Here is a 21,445-nt window from a genome sequence, read left to right on the forward strand (position 1 = left end):
GACAGACCTATGTAAGTACTGGATGTGTATATTTTCGATGCTGAGAGCTACTGTAGTCTTAGATACCACCTACAGTAAGTAGCCACAGAGTTTCCAGCTCCATGAAACCGACATATTTACATAGCCGACGTTGTGAGCCTGATGCTGGCAAGCAAATAATAAATATCGCATCCTGCTGCGCCTGATACCAGATATCACGGGTCAAAACAAAACAAACCAAACCACCTTTTTCTGGCAACTAGTACCTACTTCTCTTGCTCCATAGGATGCTCAAGCTGGCTGTGCTGGCTGCCGTGCAGTGGCAGCACCCAAACTCATACCGACCTCGACATCCACCATGATTTTTTGGCGGCTCAACTCAAGCAGATCCTTATCAAACTCAATACGCCCCTTTTCAAACGCAACAATAATGCTCGACCCACCAAACTGGAAAAGACCGACCTCGTCGCCCTTTTCGATTTTGCTGCCGACAGTGCGACATTTTTCATGAATATCAACAGTGCCGACGTTGGTGGCGCCAATGGCCACAAACAGCACTTTGCCGAACTCTTCGGTGTCGAGACAGATACAGCAGCGGGCATTGGCGGTCAAAATGTCCACGTCGCTTTGGAGACACAAAGGGTCGACTTGGTAGTATTCCCCCGGGATCTGTTTGAACCAGTCCACCCTGCCGCGCACGGGCGAGTGGTACCGGTGGTAGTCTTGGGGACTGAGGCGGAAACTGGCTACTGCGCCGTCGGACCAGTAGGATGCGAGGCTGGAGGCCGAGCCTGGGACTGAGTCTGTCGCGGAGCCAGAGGAGGTTGACAAGTTGGGGTTGTTGTCTGTTTCGCCAATCAGATTGGCTATGGTAAAGTGGTGTCCTTTGATCCATAGTCGTTTCGTGTCACTGACGGTCGGGTACACGACGACGCGGGAATCGGCCACCACGACGGCCTTGGTGGGGTCGTCGGGCGCGAAGATGGGTCGGCTGCCGGGTTTGTGGCGGCGGACGAAGAATTCTTCAAAAGACCCATAGGCGGAGATGTCGGATGGCTCGAAGTCGTTCATGTTGATGTGGTAGAAGTCGACGAAGGGTTTGATTCGGGATGCTGAGGCGTGCGTGCCTTCGACTTTGCCTGTGGAAAGAAAAGAATGAGCGGTGTTGTTAGTTTGGATAGATCATAGTACTGTATTTCTTGTGCGAGTATGACTGAGGTTCGTAGTCTTGTTATACTTTGATCGACTCAGGGTAAAGTAATGTAGATTTAAACCGTGCGTGGCAGATAGGGTCCAACGAGGCCAATGGAAGCAAAAAGCCAGAAAGTGAAAAGAATCATGATTGCAGTGGTCCTCCAACCGAGTTCATAGCCAGAAACTGTATAAAATCCATGAGCTTGCCCACACTCCCCGGAATTATGCTATGTGACAAGGCCAACGCGGTCACGAAGGGCCCGGGGCAGAGAGACGTGGTAAGAAGCCAGCCTGACTAGTCACCTCAATGAAGAGGTACAGTATAACCCATACAGTGGCTGCAAACACCCGGCTGTTCAGGATCAAAAGGCGAACTGCCATACTTACCTTCCCTAATCGTCTTATCATGAATCCACAGCCTCATGGCCTTAGTCACATCCACCCACTCGACCAGACGACTGAACAGGATCAACAGCTTCAGCTTTTTCAGAATGGGCTGCTGCTCGCGCTTGAGTTGGCCCGTCTTCCGGTCCAATGTTTGCCATCCGATTTCGCGGTTCTGCACGAGTTTCACCTGCGTGAGGCAGTAGTCGATGGCTTGGTGGATCAGGTCCAAGAGATACATGATGACGGAGACTGATGGATATGATATGCTTTGTCAGGTAGTGCCCCTGAAATTTAAAAATGTCAAAGCAGCAGAGACCAACGACCAGGAACTACTGTAGTAGCTGGGATATTAGAAGGAATAAAAATGGAATTCAGAGTGGAAGAAAAAGAATCAAGAAGAACCCATATGCAAGTTGGCCACAATCAATGCCAGTGTGACAGTCGGGCTGCAGAAGAAGCTGATCATGAGCCTGAACCGGTGTCGATGATCGTGCGATGCGACGGCGATATGGACAGCATCCTTGGACGAGGCTTTACCGGAACAGGGGGATGGGAGGCTCTTCTCTCAGCGGCAGTGAGTGAAAGAAACAAGATTCGCAAGTCGTTCACGATGCCATCGACGTCATATCTTCTGGATTAGGCAGTCGTGCAGATGATTGGCTGCAATCAACCTGTTGAGATAATTGGCTACGGTACCAGGTGTTCATCTGGGATGACTTCATACAGTACCACGACTCTACAATTGAAGCAGAGGTACTAGTAGGTACGGTGCAGACCCTTCAAGTTGTTCGTTTGAAACTTCAGCAGTACAGTTCAAGTTGTTCTAGCGGTGCGCTCGGCTGATAGAACCAAAGGTACTAAGATGTTCAACTTAGAGTGAAAGTCGATGCGACTCCCTTGCGAGAAGCATGTATATTTCCAGAGGCGCGCGATTGTTGAGACTGGTCATTCATCTAAGACTCCTGCTTCATGCTGACCATGAATGTCTTTTATGACCCAATGGAATGTTTCACCCCGGGCAGTGCATCGCCTGAGGAAATAACTCCTAAATGCTCTTGTTGCTTTGCAAAGTGATTTGTTGTCCGTTTGATATTGTTGCCAATCAATGCGTGTAAGGCATTTTGTCTGCCTTAATCCTCCATCTTCAAACAGACTCGACCAGGCCATGTCCGAGCGGCTAGATGGACGTGCAGCTCAGGGAGAAAGACCAACCATGTGGCGACGACGAGCCAAATCCCCAGATAGTTGGTGGTAGACGAAAAGGGGGAAGTAATCCCAACTGGTGCTGTAATTGGCCACTGGAATGATGTGTGCCGACGGATATGGCTCTTTGACAGGACACACTCGAGCAGTGCATCTCGTATGGGCACTGGCACTTGGTTCCATGGCACAGTAGCGACACGATTGAATCTGTGTGCTGACAGGCGCGAGCCAACTGATTGACTCTCGGGCCAGCCCTTTGAGGGCTCAGAATCACCAGCTATATCACCAGTAGTAGTTGCGCACACATCCCAGTGTCCTTTCCATCAAACCGTCTTTAGTCACTGTCAGACAGTACTGGCAGTACTTCACCGCTCGCCCTGTTTATACCCCTGAATCTCTTTGAGAGTTTGAATCCTTCTCAGCTTGCGGGCGCCATAGATGGAAAACAAAGCACTCAAGACACAACAAATCGTCGTAACGACAGGAAACCCCAGGGGATTCTCCTCGGCATAATTAATGAGATTCATCCCAAACAGACCCGCGACCAAGGTGCCCGCAGCCAGACCAAGAGTATGAATCGCAATCCTGGCCTCGAGAAACATGATCTGATTGCGCTGGACAGCCAAAGCAGAGCGGAAAGTATTTTCCTTCTTTCGAATCACGGCGATCGCCCCCGCCGCGGACTCGACCAGTGTGTCCGCGGCCTTATGGTACGCTTCCAGCATGTACTCGGCCTCCTGGTGGTCGCTGACCGGATGCGGGTGGCCCCGCGCCGTGTCGGTCAGGTACATTGCCGCAAGGTCCTCGTCGGAATCGAGCACTTCGCGGATCGTCTCGCGCACCAGTCGGGCCTTTTGCTCAATCTGCCCGAGCCGCCGTGACCGCTCGAACAGCAGGTCTAGCCCGACGAACGCGAGGCCAGATTCCAGTCGCAGCTCTCGCGCGCTGTGTTCGGCCTCGTAGCGTGCCGAGATCAGCTCCTCCCGCAGCGTCGATAGAACGGCTACCAGCGCGGCTTCGACGGCGCGCAACTCGAATGGCAAAGCTGATGCGTTGGACGCTTCGTCCTGGTTGAGTCCGACCATGCGGGATTTGAAGTCTTGTTCGAGAACCACGTGGCCGGCTGGTGGTTTACTCGATGGAGCAGATCCATTATTGGTACTTGTACCGCGCGTGCTGCCGTGGGGATAGTTGTTGTTGTTGTTGCCGCCATTCTTGCCATTCTTCGACCCCTTAGAAATCCCGGTCACCAACAACGCCTCGTCCGCCTGAATAATAATGCACAGGTCGAAAAACTGCACGAGGATCGTGGCCGGTCGCACCAGGATTCTCGTCACCGCCTCCGATCGCAAATCAATGTCCCGCAGATCGCGGTACCGGAGATCGAATTGCTCCGCGATCTGCGTCTTGGTGAGTTCCGTCTCGTGCGATGTTTGAGGATCGTCTTTGGAGAAATAGATGCACGAAATCTTGATGTCGTTGGTCGCGGACGACCCGTTGCCAGGCGTGATGGCGATCGCTGCCGGGGGCTCGCTTGGGTCCTGGCCGTGTTCGTCCCCGTCTTCATCGTGCTCGTCGGGTTCCTTGTCCTTGAATCTTTCGGTGTGGTCGACTGTGGCCGTGCCTGGTTGTGGTCTGCTGGGTCGTTGAGAAGAAAAGTATCTGACGCGCCTGAATCGATTGCCTAGATCCCTGGTTGCAGCTGCAGCAGTCCTAACAGGTGGTAATTGGATGCATGCCTGTGGAATTCGTGGTGACTGTGGCCGTATCGATACAATCGTGCCAGGCAATCCCAGTGGCACTCGAAAATACGCTCCCAAACTTGAACATGCGGCAGACCGACACCGACCTGGCGGTACGGCCCGTAGGAGTCTTTTCAGCATTCAGTTTGTCCTTTAAGCTTTCCTTTCACCGTGCCATGTTTCTTTTGGTTCGTGCTCAGTTGCAGTGTTATGCGTCTAGATAAGAATAAATAGGTACAGCAGCTCCGGGTTGGAAGGGTGTAAACAATAGAGGTGGTTCGACGGAGAATGTCCACGTTCAAGTTTCGCGTGGAAGTAATACTACTACTAATGATAATTGATGATATGTTTGTTGATCGTGATGGAGTTGTTGTAACTAAACAAAGCCACTGACGTTGCACATCATGATGCCAGTGTGCCGAGCGAATCCCGGCCCGTCCTCTAGAAAAGGGTCAAGTATGTATCTACCCAGGTATACACCTATCTCCATGTAGGTACAATGTACATGGAACAGCGATATTTCTCCCAGACACTGTTTCTCTTCCTGCAAAAGGTGTACAGTATTGCTAGTCTGCAAGGAACATTAAGTCGACTGCAGTGAGGCGGGCAAAGCTCGAAGACAAGGTGGTACTAGACAGAACTGATCGCTCAACTGCCGGCATTGAAGAACAAATCCAACTAGGACTAGTTTTCGATCTTCAATTTATCTGCAGTTCATGGCGCGGAGGATATCTCTTTCCTTTTCCATCATTCAATCATCATTAAACTAGCAGTCATAGGTACTAGTAGCCATGGACACAAGAGGCCGTCATCAGTATGCGCAAAGAAAATAAGGTACAACCCAAGGCAAGGCTACGGAGGGTATATGAACATAACCACAAGCAAAGGGAGATTCAAATCACTTCCAAATAGGCAGGCAGAGAAAAACCGCCTCCAGCACGACTGTCACCAGCAACGCCGCGACCATGCTTTGAACGACGATGGTTCGCTGCAACACCCGCAACCCTTGGTCCTTGACGCGGATCTTGCGCTCAAACAGCATCATCTTCTTGACGAAGCGCATCAGAGCATTCGGACGTTTCGGAGTGCCGCCTTTTTCCATGCTGTCGACGCGCTCCCAGGGCAGTTCCTGGCGACGGGAAAACAACAGCAAAAGAAAACACGAGCCGCGCCATCCAGCGAGCAGGAAGGAAAACCCAAGCCACCAAAAGGGCGCCGCGGCCAACCCGCGCCATCGGTTCGAGTGGTGGATGGAAGGCGATGCAAAGGCCAACAAGAGCATTGTCAACAATCCCACACTGACCAAGAGGACGCCGGCGACCGTAACCATACAGAGCGTTTCGAAGGTGCCGTTTTTGACACCCAGGCGGATAAAGTTGCGATGCGAGCAGTTCTTGAGCAGGTAGTACACGTGGTCTGCGATCGGGGCAAGCGTCTGCGGCGAGTCGGATTGCTGCAGCCCGGCAAGGGCGCGTGCCCGCATGCTCGATGGGAGATTGAGTTCCTTGGGTGACCCGGGGACAAGAAACAGTTCGGCCACTTGTTGCAGCTCTTCGCTGTTCGAGTAGTTGCCCAACGTCGTTTCGGACGATTCCGATGGCCGCGACCAGAACGGACGGCAACGTTTCCACATGCTGAGTTCGGCCGATGGCATCAGTCCTTCAATGTAGCGCAGGAATTCTGGAGGGTAGGTCAGCATTGCGGAAGAGCTGGCAACTGGTGACAAGCGTAAGGGGAGAGCAGTACTTACCGTTTTCTTGACTATTACGTTCGAGGTCGGAATCCTTCCCGGACGAGATACCAGTCCATGTCGCGTAGACATTGTCCTTTTCGTTCGAAGGCTGCTTCAGCAGCGGCGTGTCTGCCTCTGGTCGGCTACCTTCTCTCTTCTGTTGATAGCGGGCTTCATAATCGCGATACCTGTGCAGCAGCAGGTTAGACATCTGGAAATCGACCATTTGAGGAGAGCATCAATACTCACCACATGTAGAATTCCAAATTCTCAGGCGACAACTCGATATGCTTGAGATACATGTAGAAGTCATACAAGGACAAAGGGCTGCCTGTAGCATAAGCAGTCAGCATTGATCTCTAACAATCATCTCGAAACACTTACAAGTTTTGTTGCTCAGGACACGATCCAGGGACAAGTCTTGGGGAATGGCCGCGTCGGATTGCGACGAGATCGAAGGCGCTCTGGATCCATGGCCATCCTCGATCGCCGCGTTGGTCGTCTGCGTAAAGGTCTTGGGATCGCGATAAGAAGGCTTCTGATACCAGTGCGGCCACGCAGGCAGAAGGCGGACCATGGCAGGAGTGCTGTCCTGAGCTGTGCCTATCTGATCAGTCCTGGTTTGAGGCCACCCTCCAGGCGCTGGGGAAGTGATGCGACTCCAGCAGAGCTTCAAGGACGGGATATAAAACGGTCGGGACGATCAAGGGCGGGTAGGACGAGCCAGGCACCCGAGATATATGGACCAGCTTTCCTTGTTCTTCGAATCTTCGATTGCCACGCCGCGGCGGCAGGGTAGAAGAGAGAGGGTGGTTCTTTATGCCTCCTCCGCCGCCGCCTCCTCTCCTGCAGCGGTAGCAAGCTGGGTGAAGGCTGTCATGGAGGGCCGCCGGCGCCGCCATGCAGTGTCTCTCCAGTGCCTGTTTGGGAACTGTCCGTCGGAGTGTCACTGTCCAATGCCACGAAGGATAGACGCACCGGGGTGGGGGTGGGCGTCTGCTAGAGCTTTGGTTTCTCTGTGGTTGCCAGCGATGAGCTGTGCAGTGCCTGAAGCCACTGCCCTGTGTAGCACCGGAGTCACGCTTCTGTCCCTGCCAGTCAGTGCGATTGTGCCATATTTCACGTACTAGGTTGATAAGGATATCCCTGCCGGTCTTGCGGCAGCCTCTTTGTTGATGGTGGTCGAGACTTGAACTCTCGTCGCGTAGTCCAAGCCCCGGGGCCCCCAACCGGGCGAAGAATCCCTCAGCTCGTCCACGACCGCCAGGGACCAGGGCTGCGGGAGCTGTTCCAAATGTTCCACGGGCAAGGGAGACTCTCTCTTTACGTACACCCAGCAGCGCCACGTTACCCCAAGCGGCCCTTGACATGTGTCAAGCTGATGTCAAGTTCGACCAGGTCTTGTGGTGGTGCCCCCGGTCGTGTTCTCAGCTCCGTTCGCTTGTGGAAATTGACGGCCAATAGTAAGAAGCCTCTGCGACAAGCCTTAGCGAGCGATGTGTAGAGAGGCACAAAATACAGCACCTTCAACGAAAGAGTACCAGTAACAGTGCCAGCGGCACGGACGCAAGACGGATACGTCGCATAGCAGTAGTCCTATAGTATATTCCCCGGATTTCAGAGCCCTTACAACGTACGGCTTTGCAGAGCAGAATCCGAGAGACTTGTTGGTCCAATAATGGTCGGTACTTCTAGTAGTAGTCCCCGCCAAAAGTGAGATCTCAAGGTTACCGCTAGAATTCAATGGCTAACGAGGACCATTGCAAGGATCGCTCTTTCGGCATCTTCCAGTTGAAAAGCGTGCATACACGAGCAAGGATCCATGGCTCCAGGAACTTGAACTCTTCACGTTTTGTCCTCTCAAGGCGTGATCGGATTGCATCCACGCTGCTGCAATATTGACGTCGTCCCGGTTCAGACTGTCGAGGCTAAGCTGGCGACGGTCCTTTTTCAGGGTCCGCTGGATCCATATCCTTCAATCCAAAAATCCAACTTCGGATCGAGTTACGGATCGCAAGGGATGATCGCAGTCGATTTGGGACAAGCATCGCCCAGAGAGGCCTTAGCAAGCCCTAGAGGCAGTCGCTATGCAGCACACTTTGCTGCTTTGAGCGTCGCAGACATCGTCCGGGGGCGCCCCAAGTTCAGTGATAGGCGGGCAGTTCTCCCCGGGGGCGCTCATCGATAGATACCAAGTAGCTTCCCTTTTCTAGAGGGCGACACCTGTCAATATGCACTTTTGGCAGACAACGGGCGACCCTGAGGACTTGTTCGCTCTTCTTGACGAGAGGACAGTCCAATCAAGCTCTTGCAGGTAACTTCCTCCCAAAGCCGGGTGCAGCGGTGCAGTGCAGCGTGGCTCCATGATGCCGATGAGAGTGCCACATGTGCAGCACTGTACTACTGGTATGGGTGAGGAATGAACAACTCCATGCCGCCGGCTGGCAGCGTTTGAAACCTGACTGACAGGCGGAGTGCAACTAGTAGTAGTTGTAGGTAGGAGTCAGCCAGTAGATAAAAAGTGTTCCATCTGTCGTGCGTCGACCGTGTCGATTCAGACCAGATGATCATAGTGAGCAGCTGCGAAGTGCCCTGCGCTGCTATACAACTGTATACCACGTCCTACATGAGTAGTAGGGCCGGCCACCGTTGTCCTACACCCTTTCCGCCCAAGATTCCACTTGATCATGAGTTGAACCGGCTGCTTCTTCTGTGACAATCAAGTGAGCTCCGACTCCTCTTCCTGGTGCTGTCTTTGGCAGGCTCGGAGCTTAAGGTTGAGCATCGCCATTCCAACCATTCTGTGTCCCATCCGCAGTTGGTGACTACTGCAATCAGCCCTTTGGAAGATTTTTATGTCAAGAATCGTTCTCACCGGGCTCCTGGTTTGTATGGCCTGCTACTACTAGTACCAGTATTCAGCATATCCAGGATCCCTCGCCCAATTTATTATTGACAAATAATTTAGCGTCGCAAGCCGAGAGAAAGGAGATTTGTGTGGTCAACATGCAAGGGACCAGGTACATTATCGGGTCTCCGCCCTTCAAGCTGGTGTCCCGTCCGGAAGGAACTGTACGTACTGTACTCTCATCCACTGCAAATCAGCCACCCGCATACCTACCGAATGCTGCCCCTTTCGAGGATTGTGTTCCAGACCAAACATGCTGCGGGTGATCTATCGACGTTCTCGAACCAGCCACACAACGTGGCTCTCTGGGCGCCAGAAGGTCGACAAGATCATTCAGAGACGAACATCGATGCCGATACTAGTACGGCCCGGTAGCCTGACCCGGGGACGCCGTAGTGCTCAGCTCCGACAGCGCCACGAAAATAGAACGCAATCATGTTCAAGTCCTACACATATAAAATATAATTATACCACACGTGGCACCCTATCCATCGTTGCCTCCCTGTGGGCTTGCATGGATGCTTCCCTGAAAAGCAGCAGTCAAACTGGCAATTGAGAGGAACAGTCTCCCGCTGCAAGAACTTGCATAAACGACCGTCAAACCACTGAGTTTGGCTAAATTCGAGGTCCCTTTCGTTCTTATCGACGCACTGCCAGTGCAGAAACTGCATATCTGATTGATGGCCGACTTGAAATACTGTCACTCGGTGCAATGTCGCGCCCAAGTGATTCTGATTTAAGATAAAGGATATGTGTAATCCGCGTCCATATGTTGACTTATTGCGGCCTGGGCATGAACTCGCTTGGCTTGTTTGACGTTACGGCCACACCACTGCATCCGAGGCGACTGCATATGGTGTAAGGATGTGCGCCATTGGTATCAATGAGGGTTGAAAGGACAGCAGCTTGATAGTGAGAACAATTGGCTCCCAGCCAGTGCACCAGAATCGAAAGTCTAGAAGACATTCCCAATCCGATAGTACTGTAACAAGAGAGCCAGAGCAGCAGGACTGTGGAGACCCAGGTAAATTCAATGTGCCTCCAGTGAGAGAGAAGGGGTGCCTGCCCTGCGCAGGGTAGTCCAAATGCCTGTGACTTCATCAGCAGAAAGCAGAGAGTCACGGTCGATATTCAGCAGAGGTGGAGGTCTGATCGCTCAATATGACAAGCTTAAGGAGCAAAGCAGCCACAGGGAAGTAGATACTGTGGGATAACAAAACTGGAAAGACCCCGACGGCCACCTGGGCGACGCCGGCTGTAACAAGGTTTCAGGGTAATTCGTGGTGACTCATTGCCGTTGTCTCTCACTGAAGCATGGAGAGATAGAAAGGATGCTGGTGTCGTGGCAAGCGCTTTGCTTTGCCCTGCTCCAGCTCAGCTATACACACTGTATTGAACTGGGTATTGCTCGTGACCATCAACGGTCGGTTCAGGCGACCGTCTTTCGCCTACTGAATACTCTCCTGAGCCTGTTCGCTTTTGCCGGTTCATCTTTGGTATACGCAGGCTCAGGCGCTTGAATGGCTGAGGTTGTGTTACTCTCCGTCACAGTGGGAACTCTAGCCACGGTAGCTCTTCGCAGCATATCGCTCGCGCTCGCATCCGCCCTCCCAGTGTCGGGACGGTTCAGGTAGTTTTCAAGAGTTCTGGTGCCATAGAAACCGCGCAACTGCTCATCACCCGTGTAGTACTTCTGAGAGTTGGCCCATTCCGTAAACGCTCTCAGATAAGCCTCTCGCGAGGGAAACCCTCGATAGCTTGTATCGGCGACCAATGTATCCATCGATGCGGCGGAGAAAACGCTTGGAGGCCGAGAGGGGCGGGGCGTCTGGTCATTATCCCGAGCCTGAGAGTTGGTGTCGGTATTAGGGGACGACATGGTTATATTGAGTTCAAACAACGATTTTTTGCTTCCCTTCGGCGACTATGAATATAATTTGTAGGATAAGTTATGCAGAACGTAAGTTTGCTTGTAGGTCAAGAGCAGGAGTTGAAGCGGCAGATCTCGCGGCAATATCAATATCTCGTATCCGTATAAACCCTACCTAGGCACCGTACTGTGCCGCTTCAAGTTGATGTCGGACATCCGTGACTTCATACAACACCAAGTTTGGAGATCCATGACTTTGGATGCACCCCGGCCGTTTGTGGATGTGCACCCACGTGCGAGGATGGAAGGATGCCATACGAGGAGTCGTTGGATGGATGATGGTCGGTGGCAAGTCTGAGGGGGGGAATGAAATGTAGCAAGGCCAACTATACGCCGCCGTAGAACTTCGGTCGAGTACAACCACGTCCTGCGCAGTTTCGCCGCTGCTAAGTCACGTGACAGTGGCGTTAGTCGGCTCTGCAGGAACCAGACTTGGCCGGCGACCGGAATTTCACGCCACTGGTGGACTGACCACTGGGCCCTGACCGGCCTGGAGAGGAGCAGCACATCAGCACAGGCACTGATGATAGGCACTTTTTAGGTACCCGATGGGGACCCTGCACTCTTTATCACTGCCAAAACGATCGCCCGGAGCCCGGAAATTCACAACGCCCTTGGAGCTCCCGAGTGATGCCACTCGGTCTAGTTCCCTCTGTTCCCATATAATCCAATCAAAACACCACACCAGGAGTCCACCGCCAATCAAAGAAAAGTCCGGTCTACGGGTTCATCGCATTCAAATTCGTTTACTTTTCTCCCATCACTTCTCTTCTTTGGATCCGACTCGAGCCTGCGCCTTCAAGTTTGTGCTGTTTCATCCGTTCTTCTTCGCATCTCAGTCGTTTCAGCAGTTTTTCGTTTTGGTCGCCGTCCAAGATGTAAGCTCAAGAAAACAACGGTCGAAAAAGGTCTGTTTGCTAATTCGTGCCTTAGGAATTCGACCTACAGCTCCCCAGTCTCCTACACCGACTACTACAACGACATTGCCCAATACAATGTCCACCTAAATATCTTCGAGAAGGCGTGGGCCGCCTGGTATGCCTACATGCAGAACGACGTCCTGGCCACCGGAATCATGTCCTTCGTTATGCACGAGGTGGTTTATTTCGGTCGCTGTTTGCCGTTCATGATCATGGACAAGATCCCATATTTCCACAAGTACAAGATCCAAGGGGTATGATTTTTCGCCGCATTTTGAAATCGCGATCAGATATGCTGACAGTTTCATCCAGCAAAAAATGCCGACTCTGGCTGAACAATGGCAATGCGCCAAACTGGTCCTCCTGTCTCACTTCACCGTCGAACTGCCTCAGATTTGGTTTTTCCATCCGATGGCCCAATATTTCGGTCTTTCCACCAGCGTCCCGTTCCCGCCGTGGACCAAGATGGCGTGGCAAATCGCTCTCTTCTTTGTCCTCGAAGACACATGGCATTACTGGTTTCACCGAGCTCTCCACACCCCTCGCTTGTACAAGATGATCCACAAGCTTCACCACCAATACAGCGCACCCTTTGGACTGGCGGCCGAGTACGCCTCACCACTTGAAACGATGATCCTCGCATTCGGCACCGTCGGCATCCCCATTGTCTTCTGCGCCATCACCAAGGACCTGCATATCATCACCATGTACATCTGGATCGTCTTGCGGCTGTTCCAGGCGATCGACGCCCATTCTGGCTACGAATTCCCCTGGAGTCTGCATCATTTCCTGCCATTCTGGGCCGGCGCCGACCACCATGATGTGCACCACGAGAAGTTTCTTGGAAACTATGCCAGCTCTTTCCGATGGTGGGATGCTGTTCTGGGTACGGAGTCGGGAAGCATCTCGGCCCAGGCTGCGGCCAAGCGCGCAAAGAAAAATACGGCCAAGGCGCAGTAAGCTTGGGCTGTGCTCTGAGCGTGCCGGAAGCTAGACCAAGTGGAGCCTCGACCGCCTTCGCTCTGCATATAAGGTCGAATTTACATAGACTGGTAGACTGGGGTGTGGAGTTGGCGTTGGTAACAACTGATAGATTGGCGCAGGCAGCAGGGTCGATCATGGACACTTTGGACGGTGTCCGAGTCGGGTTTTAATCTTCATCAATAGCGTTATCCTCATCCTATCCTTCGTTTCACAGACATCAAGTATTTTGTGTGTCTCCAACAGAATGTGTCCCATTATTCCAACTGATGAAACTCCTGATCGTCGAGGGTACCAATCGTAGGTAGTAAAAGCAGGCCATTATGCAAAACACGATTGAAATATAACCTACTGCTTTTTGGCTGAGTCGCAGCCACAGTTCTCCAATGCTTCTGCTATTTTCTGTCGATTGATCTCAATCATCCGCTTGCGTTGTTCAGAGATCTGTCTCTGCAATTGTTCCAGGTCCAGACTGGGATTCGAGATCCGAGCGGGCGCAGTCACCTGCAGTCCGGTCTGGGCCAACAGCTCGTCCACTTTCGCCGCAAGTCTAGTATCCCGAGCACTCAGCCCACGAGGACTATGCGTAGTGCACGTGATTGTGAAGCAGCTGTAGCCGTCCCCATCCTCCCGAGCAATGTGTGGATGGTGGTTCATCTTGTCTGCCTCGACCATGATCGTATCAACCACTCTATTACATTCTTCTGGAGAAGACAGCGCGACATGCCGATGAATCGCGTCTCCAAGCGGATCGAGCTCCCATTGAAGTGTGCCGAAGGATGGCGGTGCCGTATTGGTATTCGCACTGTTCAAGTTGGGCGTTGAGACCAACGAAGCCAATGCCTCGGCCAACTTCTCCAGCTTCACCTTGGGAGTAGGAGAGATCTTTTGCGTGATAGAAGTTCCATCTTTCAGGCGGAACGTGATTTCATGCCTATTCTCTGCAATTGTGACGGGTGAGACGGACGATAAGGTCAGGCTTCGTTGAGTTTGGGCATGGTATATGGACATAGGTATAAAACCGGGATACTCAGGCTGGCGACAAATGATTAAAGGTATATTGGTACGGGGGGCATAGAAGGTCTGATGGCGACTATGGCGGACGATCTGGCATGCTAAGGAAGGAATGCGCAGCATTGCTGGCGGAAGGAAAGAGTATGATGTCGAGACACTGAAGTTGGAGTTGGTTGCGGCCTTGAAGTCGTAACGGAACTGTTTATTGGTGACGATGAGCATCATTCAAGTTGTGCAGATGTATGCCTGATGCCGCTTTTGCCTCGACCTCTGTGCTTATATTATGGCGGCGCTACCACTCCTCTCGATCGGTCCAAATATCAACACCCAGAGTTCGCTCCGCCCTGCTCCTCATCCACAGATACAGCCTCTCGTGCTTGAAACGTGATTGTTCATTTCCTGTGATCCTGATCCAGTGCTTCAATAGCATCTGCGTACGACAGTACACTTCCTATGAGGGCTAGGGATCGTCCATGCTTTCTATACAGAGTATATCGTACCTGTTTCATCAAGCATGCCCGACACCCGGGCACCCTCTGCTTCTCTTCGGGGCACCGTTTCCGGCCTACAACGGTACCGTTAAACTTTTCCGGGACATCAACATGTGGAGTATTACTTGAGGAAGTCCACCGGGGAATGATGGATCAAGGCAATGTGTTCTGCCTTGCCTAAAATACCTGAAACGTAAGGTGTTTGACTCCCAGGACGCTTCGGCTACAGGGTTACTCAGCCTCCCAAAACGGACCGGTAACACACGAGCCTCCGATATAGGTAAGGCAGATACGGAGCAGTTCTCATGTCTTTGAGGATATGTACGGTCCCATTTACCCAGTGTGGTACCCATATGTTTCTTCTACACATTTGCACAAACGGCGCACTGGCAGTTCAAGTTCTTTATTTGTTTCTTCATTCCAGCGTTTTCAGCGTGTTCCATTCAGGTGTGTCGTTTTCCATCCTTGGAAATCGTCGTTGTCATTTACAGCCGTTGGAGCAACAATATGTGTCGACTAGAAAGCACGCTGCTGCTCTGGACTGCCTTTGGTGTCGGGGATTGTATTGCCGGTCTACCAGGACGCAGACCTCCCAGGCCACTGAAAGGCGGAGTCAGTGATATATTCGGGATTCCAACTGCTCTGCCGGTACCAGGGGGCAGTGGGAACACTGTCACGGCCTCTCCGTCTCTGTCACTAGGCATACTCTCTGAGCCTGGTACAACTGAGGCTTCAGCTCTGTCGACTGGCAACATACAAACAGATACCTTAACTACTCCTGGGCTGTCGATCATCTCATCCGCAACCATGACAGCAGAGTCGGAACAACAAACAGCCTCTGGGACAGCAGCTCCGCCATCCTCGGCGGGTTCCCCAGGCTCTGCTTCATTGGCTGGTACTGTCACAGCAAGTCAAGCTGGACAGTCAGTTGTGGCAGCCACACTGTCAACTTCAGGAGGGGCAAGTATTTCTATCGTTCCAACAGCAACAGACAGCGGCAGCGGCAGCAGCAGTCTGCCGAGCTCTTCTCGTTCAGGTGGTGGCTCCAGTTCAGGCTCTGTGTCAGGTTCAGGCTCAACGTCCGGACCAGGACCAGGATCTGGATCTGGATCAGGTTCCGGAACAGGCTCCAAGCCATCAACCGCTGAAACAAGTTCATCCAGCGGTCTGTCCCCAGGAGAAATCGCGGTATCGGTTATTCTCCCGATTGTCGCCTTGATTGCTATTCTCTTTCTTTGCTTCCGCTACATGACACCTCTACGCAAGCGATTCACAAGCTGGCGCCAAGAGCGACTAGAACGACGCACATACAGAAGAGCGCTGGACGATCCTGTGCTTTCTTTCGGGGTGCGTGAAAAGGGATTGGGGTTGGGGTTGGGAGATGTAGAGCAGTTGGCGCGTCCGCTATCCTTTGGCTTCCAAAGGCCTCAGCCTCAGCGCCAAGGTACCGTTCTTCGAGAGCCTTTGGGCTGGGATGGATCTCGTCTGGTTAGGGGTTCGGACAGGATATCTGCAATCGGCATGGCTGTCCCCATGGGTAGCGACCATAGGAGGACAGAAAGCGAGAGCTCAGACGAGAGCTTGGGGGAAGAGGCACGATTAAACCAGAGCCGCCCGTGAAGGAGGTCCTCCAACTAACTCCTTTATCGAGCATATAGATATTGAGAAAAGACCTTTTTTTTTGTTTCTCGCCGCAAGGAACTCGAGTGCAGCATTAATGGCAGACGACAGGGTGTTTTGGTACGTAGTGTAATCACGTCAGCAAAGCATGGTCACTGCTCGTATACTACGGCAGCATACCTAGGTAGGTAACGCTCGAGTATAAAATGCTGATATATGTGTCCTAGGTACCAGATACAATCGCTAGATACCTGGTAGGTCTCAAGAAGCCCCTATGGAGCGTGAGTTACTAGCACACAAATTCGCGCGAGGCTGATGTTCACGATCGGTCAATGATACGCCGAAAATCATCCTCCACTTTTGTCACAGCAAGAAATCAAGCGCGCAGTGGTCCTCGACTCGGACTTGTATCATTCTCCAACACTGGGCTCCTAGACCAGCACGTTCAGATTCTGACCACCGTCTGCATTTATCGTATGCAGTGAAACCCAACAGTGGCAGAGACGACAACTGGACACACAACTATTCCGGACCTACCACCATAAAAGTTGACCACACTTCCTTGGACCCCCACCAAAAGGAAACTTGAACAGTCCGGAACTTGAACAGCTTTACAGCTCTTTCTTCCACAACGCTGCATATGATAAATCCTAGAAGGTAAACACAACAAAATAAGCAACAACAATGGCATCCAACTTTACCGCCGAGGACATCAACCTCCCCCAACTCCGCGACCGCCTAGTCCGCATCGCCCTCTCAGCCGGCTCAATGATCACCAGCGCAACACCAACAACAAGCGCATCAGGCACCAAGAAAAACTCCGCCGACCTGGTCACCGAAACCGACCAGGCCGTCGAGGCATTCGTGTCATCCGAACTGAAAAGACTCTACCCCAATTTCAGCTTCATGGGCGAAGAGACGTATGTCCCCGGTCAGAAACTGGGTCCCGAACCGACGTTTATTGTCGATCCGATTGATGGGACCACCAACTTTGTGCATCGGTATCCGTACACTAGTGTGAGTTTGGGGTTTGCGGTCAACAAAGTTCCGACTGTGGGTGTGGTGTATAATCCGTTTACGGGGGCTTTGTATTCTGGGATTAAGGGCCAGGGAAGTTATGTCAAGAACGTGGCGAGCGGAGCGAGCCAAGTGAGCGCACGCACCGGTACCGACCTCGATCCTTCGGATCTCGGTCAACAGCTTCCTTTGAAACCCCTGGAACCCCTCGGTGCTCTCGACTCTTGCATTGTCGTCATCGAGTTCGGATCAGACCGATCCGGCCAGAACTGGAAGAACAAATGCGAGACTTGGGCGCGACTCGGGCGAAGTAAAGACGAAGGCGGCGCCATGGTTCATTCTGCTCGAGCTCTAGGGAGCGCCGCGCTCAACATGTGTGCTGTCGCTGAGGGAACTCTTGATCTCTATTGGGAAGGCGGCTGTTGGGCCTGGGACGTCTGTGCCGCATGGGTCATTTTGACTGAGGCGGGTGGGATTGTGGTTGATGCGAATCCGGGCGGTTGGGATATTTCTGTCGATCATCGAAAGTATCTTGCTGTCAAGGGTGCTACGAGTGGTCAGAGGGAGTTGGTTGAGGAGTTTTGGAGGAATGTCGAGGGGAGGTTGGAGTATGAACATTGAAACAGAAACAAACACAAATTGATTTCGGCAAGTTGAAGGAAAACTTGAACAGGACTAGAGGAATGGAAGAATGAACAGACAGACCGCTATAGAAATAGGAGATAAACCGGATAGACGAATAGACGAATAGATGCATGGCTAGAGAAAAAGACGCATGTAAACAGAAGCAAAACACAAATGGATTGTCTCGATGTACGGACAGGCAATTGTATCGTTTTTTGGTAGAAGTACAGCTGGTGTAGTCTCGAAATGTAATCGCTGAGGACATGCGAGAGTTGTCCGTGCTTACTTCCACAGTTTGCCCAGAGACACTTCCTTGTCGTCGTGCTTGTTCAACACCTTTGCAGTGGCAAGATCGAAATCTTCCTGAGTGACATGCACTCTCCTCTCTCTCAGAGCAAACATGCCGGCTTCTGTACACACACCTTTCAACTCAGCCCCCGAACAACCATTCATCTTTTCGGCAATCTTCTTCAAATCGATCCCCCGCGTCAAATTCATGCTTCGAGAGTGAATCCTCAGGATATCCGCGCGTGCCTCAACACTTGGCGGGGGGAATTCGATCTTCCGGTCAATCCGTCCCGGCCGAAGAAGGGCAGGATCCAAGATATCCAGCCGATTGGTTGCCATGATGACCTTGATGTTCTTGGTCGGTTCGAAACCATCCAGCTGATTTAATAACTCCAACATTGTCCGTTGCACCTCGGAATCGCCACCACTGCTTCCTTCCACACGGCTGGAGCCTATACTGTCGATTTCATCCATGAAAATGATACTGGGCGCGTGTTCTCTCGCCATGACGAAAAGCTCGCGAACCATTCGACTGCCTTCACCAATATATTTTTGCACCAATTCTGATCCCGACACTCTGATGAATTTACAGTCGGCATGGTGAGCAACCGCACGGGCCAGCAACGTCTTTCCGGTTCCAGGTGGCCCATAGAGCAAGACGCCCTTGGGTTGCGCGATACCTAACGACTCGAACAATTCGGGATGGTTGAGACCAAGTTCAATGACCTCTTTGATCTCCTTGATTTGTTGATCCAGCCCACCGATCATGTCGTAAGTGCTGTCCGGGACCTTTTCCACCATCATGAGAGACACTAGGGGATCGACGGAGGAAGGTAGCATTTTCTCGAGTTTGTACGAGTCGGAGAGGAGGGACACCCGCTTGCCGACGGTCAATTTGCTAATGTCGACACTGTCCGCAATATCGACAACTTGTAACAGGTCAGTAAAACCACATTGACAAGATCGTACTCTGGTGACTTACCATATTTGCCTTCAGGATGGACCTTGACAAGAACCTTCTTGGTGCTCATCACTTTTACCACCTCTCCAACATAAGATCCAGGTTGCTGCAGCAGTCCCAATTCTTCCCGCAACAACCGCACTCTTGAGTTGTAGTCATTTCGTTGTGCTTCTAATCGCCGGAGGACAGCTTGGCCTTGGATGATCTCGAGCTTTAATGATTCGATTTTGTTTCGGTAGAAGTTGTCGAGCGCCATTCTGGCGACGTATCCGAGGAACCGTTGCGAAGAGGTGGGGTTGAACTTCGCTGAAGGTACGGAGAGAATGTGAAGGCCGTGTTTGAGCGGGAAATGTAGATGTCAACTTGAACGGGATGAAGATGGAGAGGACGCGCCTCCAAATTGTTGCCTCGCCGTAATTACTGCGGTGAGGTTACCAAAGACTGCGGCAAGCGACTATCGCGGCTAATAAAGGCTGCGTCCAGACTGAAGCGCGGTGGCGGTGCGCTTAACTGGTGGTACTGTGGCGCTGTGGCTGGTGCTCGCTATAGGGAGTTTGGTGGACTTTGGGAACACCCAGATGGATCCCAAGTCATGAGCCAGCTTCCTCCCGTAGGGCACCCTGCACCTAGTGTAGGTGCCCGGAAATGTTCGGTTGCAGCACCGACTACAGTGTAGTAGGATCCCTAAGCCTTCCAATGCTGAGGAAGGCCAGCGCATTGCCCATGAAGACTTTGTGCCTCTCTACCTAACTAATAAGGCAGGCCTCTAAATGTTGTATGCATGAAACCTGGGACCGCTGCAGTAGTAGCCTACAATCACAGCCCAGTTGTTGATCACCAGCTGTCAGTCCTGAAGAACTTTTAAGTTGAAGCCTGATAATCAAGCGCATCCACCACGAAGCCGCGCCTGTCTGAGGTGGGCGCACAGCGGCATTGGTGTGTAATCTCCGTCGAGTTGGTGTGTACCCACTTTTAGTGTGGCGTATATCTAGTAGTTTCCAGTAGTTACCGATTCCGCGCGCTAGTCTACTTTTAGTTAGTATACTTAATATAAATAAACTGAGAAGTCATTTCAAAGATATTTAAGTTTCGCGTCTAGTCGCTACCGGTAATAGCTCTTTATTCTAGTAACTACTAGATATATCTAGTTATTACTCGTTACTATTATAAGTACTTTAAGCTAAATAGAGTATCTATCTATAACTAGATATATTCTTAGACTATAATACTATTACTTAAAGTTCCTATTATATACTTCTAAATAGTAGATAAACTTAAGTAGTATCTATCTATAACTAGATATATCTAGTAGTTACTACTCGTTACTACTATAAGTAATTTTAGATAGAGTATCTATCTATAACTAGATATATCCGGTTACTACTCGTTACTACTATAGACTTTTAATAATACGAACTCTAGAAGAGATAATCTAATAGAATATTTACTAGTAGACTAGAAGTCTAGATTATAATATAGAGAGTTACGCGTATATATAGTAGAATAGAGAATAAAGTAGTATCTATTTATAACTAGATATATCTAGTTATTACTCGTTACTACTTATTACTACTCGTTACTACTATAGATTTTTAAATTTAAATTATAAACTCTTAGTCTAGAAGAGATAACTTAATAGAATATTTAGTAGCCTAAGACTAGAAGACTAGAATATAATATAAAGAGTTACGCGCGTATATAGTAGGATAGATAATAAAGTAGAACTAGATATATCTAGTTACTACTCGTTACTACTCGTTACTACTCGTTACTACTCGTTACTCTATATACTTCTAGATATAAAGTTATTAGGCTTACTATAGTAGTTGTCATTACATCTCTATATATATTACGTGATCAAGCACCGCCACAAGTTAAAGTGGATACACACCAACGCTACGGAGATTACACACCAACGCCGCTGCAACCCCGTCTGAGGTGCGAATTAAGGCCTCGTGTAGGGGCTCGTCAAGCCTGGAGGCGCCTGTCATCCACTAACCAACGACAGCCTCAGGGAGCCTACGCCATCCACTCTTGACATCCGTACCGCATCCGCATCCATCAATCACCTCCCGCGTCGAGCCTCTTTTCTGTATCCTCCGAGCCTCCCATATGCTCATCCGCCAGTGTGATCCACGCTCTATTGTGTACACACCATCAGCGCCTGCTCCTACTTGTTGATACACACCAGCACGTGCCCCTATCGACGTGCTGTCGCTGGTGCACACGCTCCCTCCCTCATCCGCTTGGGCATTTGTTGTCGTCCCATTCCCCAGAATCCCCGGTCCACACCTACGTCGTCTGCCTCCCTGGCTCACAGTTCCACTACTTTCTTTCGCTCGCCCATCTGTATTTCTACGCATCTCTTAGAGCGATCATCTGACGCTATAATCCATGGACGTCTGATGCGACGAACCTTTGCCAGGTGTTGACCTGTCCGGGTGTCAACTACTC

The 21,445-nt window shown here is 51.3% G+C and overlaps 9 protein-coding genes across 10 annotated transcripts; 4 read left to right on the forward strand and 5 right to left on the reverse strand.

Annotated features, from left to right (window-relative positions):
• Window positions 1–270: 270 nt before the first annotated feature.
• HMPREF1120_07950 (phosphatidylserine decarboxylase) lies at window positions 271–1,798 on the reverse strand (the record flags this gene model as incomplete). The annotated part of the gene is made up of 2 exons (XM_009162187.1): window positions 271–1,118; window positions 1,561–1,798. 2 exons carry the CDS (start codon window positions 1,796–1,798, stop codon window positions 271–273), a joined length of 1,086 nt encoding a protein of 361 aa, XP_009160435.1.
• Window positions 1,799–3,128: 1,330 nt separating this feature from the next.
• Window positions 3,129–4,646, reverse strand: HMPREF1120_07951 (uncharacterized protein; the record flags this gene model as incomplete). Its single annotated transcript, XM_009162188.1, has 1 exon — window positions 3,129–4,646. One exon carries the CDS (start codon window positions 4,644–4,646, stop codon window positions 3,129–3,131), a length of 1,518 nt encoding a protein of 505 aa, XP_009160436.1.
• A 757-nt stretch (window positions 4,647–5,403) lies between these two features.
• Window positions 5,404–6,814, reverse strand: HMPREF1120_07952 (uncharacterized protein; the record flags this gene model as incomplete). Its single annotated transcript, XM_009162189.1, has 4 exons — window positions 5,404–6,185; window positions 6,256–6,425; window positions 6,487–6,568; window positions 6,622–6,814. The coding sequence occupies 4 exons, from the start codon at window positions 6,812–6,814 to the stop codon at window positions 5,404–5,406; spliced, it is 1,227 nt and encodes a 408-aa protein (XP_009160437.1).
• Window positions 6,815–8,797: 1,983 nt separating this feature from the next.
• HMPREF1120_07953 lies at window positions 8,798–10,406 on the forward strand. 2 transcript variants are annotated; one of them, XM_009162191.1, is made up of 2 exons: window positions 8,798–9,151; window positions 9,206–10,406. In XM_009162191.1, exon 2 carries the CDS (start codon window positions 9,399–9,401, stop codon window positions 9,699–9,701), a length of 303 nt encoding a protein of 100 aa, XP_009160439.1. In that variant the 5' UTR covers window positions 8,798–9,151; window positions 9,206–9,398; the 3' UTR covers window positions 9,702–10,406. The 2 variants fall into 2 exon arrangements, with proteins under 2 accessions (XP_009160439.1, XP_009160438.1); XM_009162190.1 differs by having other exon boundaries at window positions 8,798–10,406.
• A 1,126-nt stretch (window positions 10,407–11,532) lies between these two features.
• HMPREF1120_07954 (methylsterol monooxygenase) lies at window positions 11,533–13,363 on the forward strand. The gene is made up of 3 exons (XM_009162192.1): window positions 11,533–11,953; window positions 12,009–12,249; window positions 12,308–13,363. Coding segments are annotated over exons 1-3 (891 nt in total). The 5' UTR covers window positions 11,533–11,951; the 3' UTR covers window positions 12,956–13,363.
• On the reverse strand, window positions 13,325–13,987 carry HMPREF1120_07955 (uncharacterized protein; the record flags this gene model as incomplete). Its single annotated transcript, XM_009162193.1, has 1 exon — window positions 13,325–13,987. One exon carries the CDS (start codon window positions 13,985–13,987, stop codon window positions 13,325–13,327), a length of 663 nt encoding a protein of 220 aa, XP_009160441.1.
• Window positions 13,988–14,327: 340 nt separating this feature from the next.
• HMPREF1120_07956 (uncharacterized protein) lies at window positions 14,328–16,203 on the forward strand. Its single transcript, XM_009162194.1, has one exon. It carries the CDS (start codon window positions 14,989–14,991, stop codon window positions 16,099–16,101), a length of 1,113 nt encoding a protein of 370 aa, XP_009160442.1. The 5' UTR covers window positions 14,328–14,988; the 3' UTR covers window positions 16,102–16,203.
• Window positions 16,204–16,310: 107 nt separating this feature from the next.
• Window positions 16,311–17,945, forward strand: HMPREF1120_07957 (myo-inositol-1(or 4)-monophosphatase). The gene has a single exon (XM_009162195.1). The coding sequence runs from the start codon at window positions 16,786–16,788 to the stop codon at window positions 17,737–17,739; it is 954 nt and encodes a 317-aa protein (XP_009160443.1). The 5' UTR covers window positions 16,311–16,785; the 3' UTR covers window positions 17,740–17,945.
• Window positions 17,715–19,805, reverse strand: HMPREF1120_07958 (26S protease regulatory subunit 8). The gene is made up of 2 exons (XM_009162196.1): window positions 19,013–19,805; window positions 17,715–18,959 (listed from the first exon to the last, which is right to left on the reverse strand). Exons 1-2 carry the CDS (start codon window positions 19,245–19,247, stop codon window positions 18,025–18,027), a joined length of 1,170 nt encoding a protein of 389 aa, XP_009160444.1. The 5' UTR covers window positions 19,248–19,805; the 3' UTR covers window positions 17,715–18,024.
• Window positions 19,806–21,445: the final 1,640 nt, after the last annotated feature.

The sequence above is a fragment of the Exophiala dermatitidis genome, assembly GCF_000230625.1.
Source record: "Exophiala dermatitidis NIH/UT8656 unplaced genomic scaffold supercont1.7, whole genome shotgun sequence".
NCBI lineage: Eukaryota > Fungi > Ascomycota > Eurotiomycetes > Chaetothyriales > Herpotrichiellaceae > Exophiala > Exophiala dermatitidis.

Excerpts from the sequence above, each read along its gene's own strand:
- HMPREF1120_07953 (XM_009162190.1), top strand. The coding sequence starts at position 9,399 with ATGCTGCGGGTGATCTATCGACGTTCTCGAACCAGCCACACAACGTGG.
- HMPREF1120_07954 (XM_009162192.1), top strand. Across the intron at positions 12,250-12,307 it reads ACAAGTACAAGATCCAAGGG|CAAAAAATGCCGACTCTGGC; the intron begins GTATGATTTTTC and ends AGTTTCATCCAG.
- HMPREF1120_07956 (XM_009162194.1), top strand. The coding sequence starts at position 14,989 with ATGTGTCGACTAGAAAGCACGCTGCTGCTCTGGACTGCCTTTGGTGTC.
- HMPREF1120_07957 (XM_009162195.1), top strand. The coding sequence starts at position 16,786 with ATGGCATCCAACTTTACCGCCGAGGACATCAACCTCCCCCAACTCCGC.
- HMPREF1120_07958 (XM_009162196.1), bottom strand. The coding sequence starts at position 19,247 with ATGGCGCTCGACAACTTCTACCGAAACAAAATCGAATCATTAAAGCTC. Across the intron at positions 18,960-19,012 it reads CCATCCTGAAGGCAAATATG|TTGTCGATATTGCGGACAGT; the intron begins GTAAGTCACCAG and ends ACCTGTTACAAG.